Source organism: Protomyctophum bolini (genome assembly GCF_963924005.1).
Source record: "Protomyctophum bolini genome assembly, chromosome: 1".
Taxonomy (NCBI): Eukaryota; Metazoa; Chordata; class Actinopteri; order Myctophiformes; family Myctophidae; genus Protomyctophum; species Protomyctophum bolini.
The window spans coordinates 1427955-1435454 of record NC_137862.1 but is presented as its reverse complement, the minus strand read 5'-3'; the positions used below and the strand labels follow the sequence as shown (position 1 = coordinate 1435454).

Here is a 7500-nt window from a genome sequence, read left to right as displayed (position 1 = left end):
AGTGAGTGGTTCTCCATCTTTAACAAGGTCATGGAGTAAAAACTGAAACAAACAAAATAAAATACAATACAACATGAGTTCAGTTGTTCTGTTCTTAATTTTACAGTAGCTTGTAAATACAATCTCTTTTTTTTTTAATCCAAAATTACCATGAAATCCCTTTTTTTAACATGAACTAAATTATGTTAAGAAATTGAGGTTCACAAGTACCCAATCATGAAATACAAAACATTCCAATGAATTCCAACTTACAACATTCCCTCATGGTGAAGATTTGTAGAAATTAGAAAGGAAAAGCTCTTTTTAGTTGTTGCACAGAGAAGGAGTAGGTGCACTCTCTGTGCTGCTTCTAACATAAATGATGTTTGCAAGCCCACACAGCTGATTACTATCCAGTGCAATCATCAAACTCACACACCTGCCTTAACTAGGTCAAATGTCACAGTGGCCTCTTCTAGTCAAGAAGGCATTTCAATGTAGGAGTCCTTAAGTCTTTCAAAAATAAAGCCTTTCTAAACATTATAACGGCATACAATATAAATGACATTATAAAACAACACAATGCCTGCTGCCTTCTACCTTGCCCTCTATAAATGCCTGTGTGAAATTCATGTATCTCCAGAACCGAGTCTGACTGACCAACTCGGTTACAAGTTACAACCACATGGAATATAATGGATATCTGGTTGTAGAATGGCCAATACGACGGCTATGCCCATTTTCACCTGACGGGCAACGGCGATATATCAATCAGTAGCTTGCATATCAAATAATATACAGGGCTTAAAAGTGGTTAATGTTGATCATTAATTAATCACACTACATCTCATAGTGTCAAAGTATAATACAATTCCACTATAATGATAACAATATGGTTCTCATGTCTCTCTCTCACACACTCTCACGATTCTTTTTCAATTTAGCCGAGTTCCATCATAACCCTTTTCACAGCATAATTTCCTCTCCACAGGCCCCTCCTGTAGAGCGCGGTGCTGTGTCTCTCTCTAGGTGATCTATTGGAAGACAACAGCGTGCACAGACCCGCTGGGCTTAACCCATTTTGACCCCATTAAAAAGAAATGTCTTCTAAATCCTGACAGTTTTCTGAAATACAGTACCCGTGTTTCTTTATCATGTGGTACCCAATATTTAATGTCAAGGACGCCGAAGATTATCTGTATTTGGCCGCGGACTCCCATCTGAAGCAACTCCCCCCAGAAGCAACCATTTGAGTTAAAAAATATTCGCTCTGAAAGAATATATATTCAAAGATTTGTGCCGCATTGTCACGATTTTTTTTTAAATAACACACCTACAAGCTTGTAGTGTGCCACTCGGTGGCGCGCTACGAGCTTGTAGATCTGCTATTTTTCAATATCTAAAGTATAACATAATGCTTAGTTAAAACACCAAAAGGTGTTCCCGTCGAGAATGGGTTAATCATGTTTGTATTATCTGCTCTAATCAAATGCATGCTCGTCTCAATTTTCATATCCGTTTTCCTCTCCTTTCAAAAAGCATCAAGTGCTTCGCTCACAGAGGGGCCCCCCTCTTTTGAATTTGGAGGGATGGGAGTCATAATTGACAATGAATACATTTTCCCCTTTTCTCCAATTGGGCTGGCAGCAATTTCCGTGGGTGGTGGAGTGTGCCGTGGCATTAAGCCATTCTGACCGGGAACCCATTTTGGTGTTAGCGTTACATTATGCTTTATCTATTGAAAAATAGCAGATCTACAAGCTCGTAGCGCGCCACCGAGTGGCGCGCTACGAGCTTGTAGGTCTGCTATTTTTGAAAAATCGAAGAACGACTGACATTTTTTAGAATCTGATCTCAGGTCAGAATGGGTTAATCAGACCAGTGTGTGTCCAGTGGAAACCTCGTATGAATCTGATCTCAGGTCAGAATGGGTTAAGCTGTCACATCCTGAAGACAGACATGGAGGTGAGCTCTCGTTCTCTGCATGCAGTATCCTGCCTTACAACAGGAGTCTTTATTTGCCCATGCAGTGAAAACACAGTCGTTTGACCCGAGATCAGATTTAAAAGAAAAATGTCTGTTTTCTGAAAAAGCTATGTCAGTCGTTCTTTGATTTTTCAAAAATAGCAGACCTACAAGCTCATAGCGCGCCGCTGTGTCAAAAAAATAAATCTTCAAAACCCTGACACATTTCTGAAAAACCATTCCAGGGACTATAAGCAAAGATTTGAGTTAAAATGTTCACTATTATATTCAAAGATTAGAGGCACATTTTCACGATTTTTCACGACCTAGAGCTTGTAGATCTGATATTTTTTTCAATAGCTAAAGTATAACATAATGCTTTAAAACACAAAAAAGGGTTCCCGCCCAGAATGAGAAAGAGAATATTGTGAGTATACGATTACAATGTATGGCAGCACAGTACACCGAATGCATGCATGTGCACTGTACACTGTATGTGTATGTGTACAGGTGTGTGTGTGTGTGTGTGTGTGTGTGTGTGTGTGTGTGTGTGTGTGTGTGTGTGTGTGCACAGTGCACGGATATTGTCAAGAACACGAGCAGGCAGTTCAAAGCGTTCTGACGGCGGTGATGAATGGCTGGGTGTGGTTGTTACCGTGGAAACCGCCTACAGCTCTGATCTGTAACGGGTGGAGGTCTCCTACTCTGGGATTACGCTCCGTTCAGTCCCTCAGCCAATAAAATACACCACAACTAATCTCTGTCACTTTCCTGCCTCCTCGCCGTCTACAGCAGGCATCGGCCGCTGTTCCACCAAGCCTCCCCCTCCCCTATATAACCACTGTTCCACCAAGCCTCCCCCTCCCCTATATAACCACTGTTCCACCAAGCCTCCCCCTCCCCTATATAACCACTGTTCCACCAAGCCTCCCCCTCCCCTATATAACCACGCCGTCCATCGTTGCCATAGTCCTGCAGTGTTGCGCGGCGTCTGGCGCTCAAAAAGGGGCCGCTGGCTTTAAATGGTAAATGGTGCATTTATATAGCGCCTTTATCCAAGGCAATTTACACATAGATTGTGCATTACATTCACACACCGATGGCGGCGGAAGCCATGCAAGGCACCAACCAGCACATCGGGAGCAATGTGGGGTTCAGTGTCGTCTTGCTTGCCCAAGGACACTTCCACATGTAGACAGGAGGAGGAGGAGGAGCCGGGATTCGAACCGCCGACCCATGGATCATTGGACGACCTGCTCTACCTCCTGAGCCACAGTCAGTTATCTGGGGTGGCCCCTAGCATGGCTTTAGCCCCAGTTATCTGGGGTGGGTTATAGGGGCCCCTGGCTTTAGCCTCAGTTAAAGGGGGCCCCTGGCTTTACCCCCTGTTATCTGGGGCGGGCATGTGGGGCAGAATAAAGTGCTGCTCTGATAGATGCCAGCAGATAGAAGTGGCCCCGGTCTGTGTTCAATCAAATGGAACTGTTTCAAACTAAAACGTCTCATCACAGCCGGCCACTTTAGATCGGCCCGCCCGATAGGAGTCACGCTGACGCTGCCACACGCTGTCCGATGTGACATAAAAGACAAGACAACCGCAGTAATAGAAAACACTGGTGCACGTGCAGCGAGCACCCCCCGCCCATGTGTGTGCACACGTGCGCACACGTGTGTGTGTGTGTGTGTGTGTGTGTGTGTGTGTGTGTGTGTGTGTGTGTGTGCATATCCGAGAAACACTGGGAATAAAAATAAATAAAACTTCTTAACGCATTTTGGGGCGGGAACCACTTTTTGGTCACATTATGTCATAATTTAGCTATTGAAAAATAGCAGACCTACAAGCTCGTAGCGCGCCACCGAGTGGCGCGCTGCTATTGTGTTAATCGTGAAAATATTTATTTCAGAAATCTGGAACATTTAGAATTTTTCTTTTTGAATTTTGAGGTCAGGCCTAAATGGGTTAAGCTGCATTAATTTCAGACCTGAATATATATATATATGTATATATATATATATATATATATATATATATATATATATATATATTCGCCTCGGTTCGCCACGTTTGTGCCGCGCCAGTTCGTGCTGGCCCGTTCGCGCAACTCCTCGTCTTTGCATTGACTTTGTATGTAATCGCGCCGCTCTGACCATCCCACGTCTGAACGCTCCTTTAGAGTGTCCGGAGGAGGAGAGAGCAGTGATGACGTGATCCTGTTTCCAGGCAATCTCCTCATCCCGTCTGTGATGTGATAAGACAGACAGACAGGAGACATGCGAGACCACCTGATTGCTGGGACTGGGGCCGTCTCACAGCGTCTCCTTCACTACGGGCTGAATTAAGACCACCTGATTGCTGGGAATCGCCTCGTCTGCTTCACTATGGGCTGAATTCCAGCTCGCAAAATGTGACTTATGTGTTCCCCGCCTGGCTGTCACAGCGTTCCTGGCACTCTCTAATTTATATACTTTGTGAAGCAGGAATGCCAGGAAAAAAAAACAAACAAACACAAAACAAACAATACAGAACCATCCTGCTCAGTGGAGCGGGGCTCCATCTGGATCGGGTGCCATTTTGCCATTTTGTGTCATTCAAAGATTTGATGGATAAAAATGTGCGAGGTTAATGGAAAATTCTGTATTTGTTCGAAAACATGACACGTAAATTACTACACGTCAGAAATGTGCCGTCGACAATTCGTAGAGAAATATGCCACACTGTAGCTCTTTTCGCATCATAATTGCTGTTGAAATGTTAAGTTTGTATTGTTCACAATACCTTAACCACTCCACATGAATGAATGTATCTTTGACAACTTCTCTAAACACTATTAAACCTTATTTTTTATTTTTAGGGTCAGCCACTGATGCTCATGCCAAAAAATGGACCAAAAAATTAAGAGTGATTCTTTTAGTGTATAATGGGCCAACAACATTTCCAAAGATGCAAGACACAATTTGTTATTATCCACAGAGTGTAACTAAACTCATCTTGGGCCCTGTGCCTGTCTGTGTCTCCTAGGGAAGAGACCATAACCGTTATGTCAACGGCAACACAGTAAACCCCTGAGTGTTATGGGACGACCGTTAGGACTTTACTGTGTATTCCTCATAAATGGAGCTCACCCCTATTTTGATCATGTACTTTATAATTATTGGGGGGAGATGGAGGAAAGATCAGTTAACCCATTTTGGGAGGGGAACCCCTTTTGGTGTTTTAAACATTATGTTCTAATTTAGCTCATAGCTCAAGCTTGTAGGTCTGCTATTTTCTGAAAAATCGTTAAAATGTGATGCAAATCATTGAATATATATATATTTCAGAGCGAACATTTTAACGAAAATATTTGCTTCTGGGGGGGGGGGGGGGGGGGTCCCTGGAACTACATATTTTGAGATGGGGGTGAGGGGGTCCTTGACAGGGGGTCCTTGACATGAAAAAGGTTGAGCACCACCGACATAGAAAACTATTAGGATTTAGAAGCGTATTTTTTTTATCGACCTTAGTCCAAAATGTGATAACTAAGAGGTTCTCTCCCTGTCACCTTGCACAGGGAGCTGAGGTTTAAATGTGATAACTAAGAGGTTCTCTGTCTGTCACCTTGCACAGGGAGCTGAGGTTTAAATGTGATAACTAAGAGGTTCTCTGTCTGTCACCTTGCACAGGGAGCTGAGGTTTAAATGTGATAACTAAGAGGTTCTCTCCCTGTCACCTTGCACAGGGAGCTGAGGTTTAAATGTGATAACTAAGAGGTTCTCTCTCTGTCACCTTGCACAGGGAGCTGAGGTTTAAATGTGATAACTAAGAGGTTCTCTGTCTGTCACCTTGCACAGGGAGCTGAGGTTTAAATGTGATAACTAAGAGGTTCTCTCCCTGTCACCTTGCACAGGGAGCTGAGGTTTAAATGTGATAACTAAGAGGTTCTCTCTCTGTCACCTTGCACAGGGAGCTGAGGTTTAAATGTGATAACTAAGAGGTTCTCTGTCTGTCACCTTGCACAGGGAGCTGAGGTCGAAGCCGAAGGACCGGGCGTTGCGGGAGCCGGCGTTCATGTAGTTCCCCAGCAGCAGCACCAGCTCCAGCAGATGGCTGAAGGCGCGGCTCCTCCTGACCTCCTCGCAGGCGGCGCTCACGGCCAGGATGTCCGGCCGCATGTTGGAGACCTGCTCCTCCAGCTGCAGCCGGAAGAGGAGGTGGCCGAGGCGCGGACGCAGGCGCCTCACGCTGCTCATCTAGAGGAGAGAGAGAGAGAGTTACTGTATTACTGTACTGTACTGTACTGTACTGTACTGTACTGAAGAGGAGGTGGCCGAGGCGGCTCATCTATAGAGGAGAGAGAGAGAGAGAGAGTTACTGTATTGCTTGTTAAGTTGTTGTTCATTATTAACTTAATATATTTTTATCCCACGATTTTGTAACCCATTGTTCACCCCTGTGCCAATCATCTACTGTGATCCTGGGCTCTACACACCCTCCGCCAACCTGGGGAGAGCAACGGACTTAACTCATGCTTCCTTCATGCCTGAGTGTCCAAGTTGCTCCTTTACACCTGACAGGGGGGAGTTTCCCTGGTTGGACGTAGCGTGTGGAAGGAACACGTTATTCCAACCAGTTCCTTTCCCCTCCATCAGGCGCCCTGGCTGGCCAGGGGGAGGCAGTTTAGAGACCAGGATTACTGCATGTTTTTGTGAGGGTACCTACCCTAGGGGACACGGGGAGAACATGCAAACTCCACACAGAGTTGTTGTTGTTGTTCATTATTAAGGGACCAATAAGTCACACAGTGACTTTGGTCACTTATTGTTTTTGTGTTTATTTTTCTCCTTCTCCTTCGGCCAAAAATAGCTGTTCTGGCTGAACCATGCAGTCGGATTTCCCAAAACTTGTCAACAGGGCCATGCCAAACAAACGGTGACTAAGCGAAGCCCATGACGATTGGCCAAATGGTGGCGCTATAGCACTCAATTGAAAATGCAAACTTTGAACGTGCATAGCTCATGAACCGTTTGACCGTTGGCAATGACACTTCGATACACATATGTGTCTCCTCATGACGAACAACTTTTGTGTTCTGACTTTTGACCTCTGACCTTTAGATCACCCGCCTTTTTGAATTATATGAAAATCAGTTAAAATGTATCTTTTCTGCTCTCCCCAGGTTGGTGGAGGGTGTGTAGAGCCCAGGATCACAGTAGATGATTGGCACAGGGGTGAAAAATGGCTTACAAAATCGTGGGATAAAAAAATATATATATATAAAATAAAATAAAAGTATCTTTTCCCAGAATCCTTGATCAAAATGCACGAAAACTGTGCGCAGAGAGTTGTTGTCTCTGTATGCGCAATGTTGACTTTTGTTTGGTTGTACGTATGCTTTGGCAATGTAGAACATATTTATCATGCCAAAAAAGCCTTTTGAAATTGAAATTGAGAGAGAGAGAGAGAGAGACATTCGAGTTGACATCTGTTTAGTTGCTGTTTAGATGCTTTGGCAACGTAAAAATGTAGGACATATTCTATCATGCCAATAAAGCCTTTTGGAATTGAATTGAGAGAGA

General features: G+C 44.2%; 1 protein-coding gene across 1 annotated transcript in view; it reads right to left on the bottom strand.

Moving 5' to 3' along the window:
- The window catches only part of LOC308314782 (protein diaphanous homolog 3-like), a gene marked incomplete at its 3' end in the record, with an annotated part of 217989 nt that overhangs the window by 65099 nt on the left and 145390 nt on the right, over nucleotides 1–7500 (bottom strand). The window contains exon 20 of the mRNA XM_080762464.1: nucleotides 5935–6174. Coding sequence (XP_080618590.1) covers nucleotides 5935–6174 — 240 coding nt within the window. The remainder of the gene's footprint in view (nucleotides 1–5934; nucleotides 6175–7500) is intronic.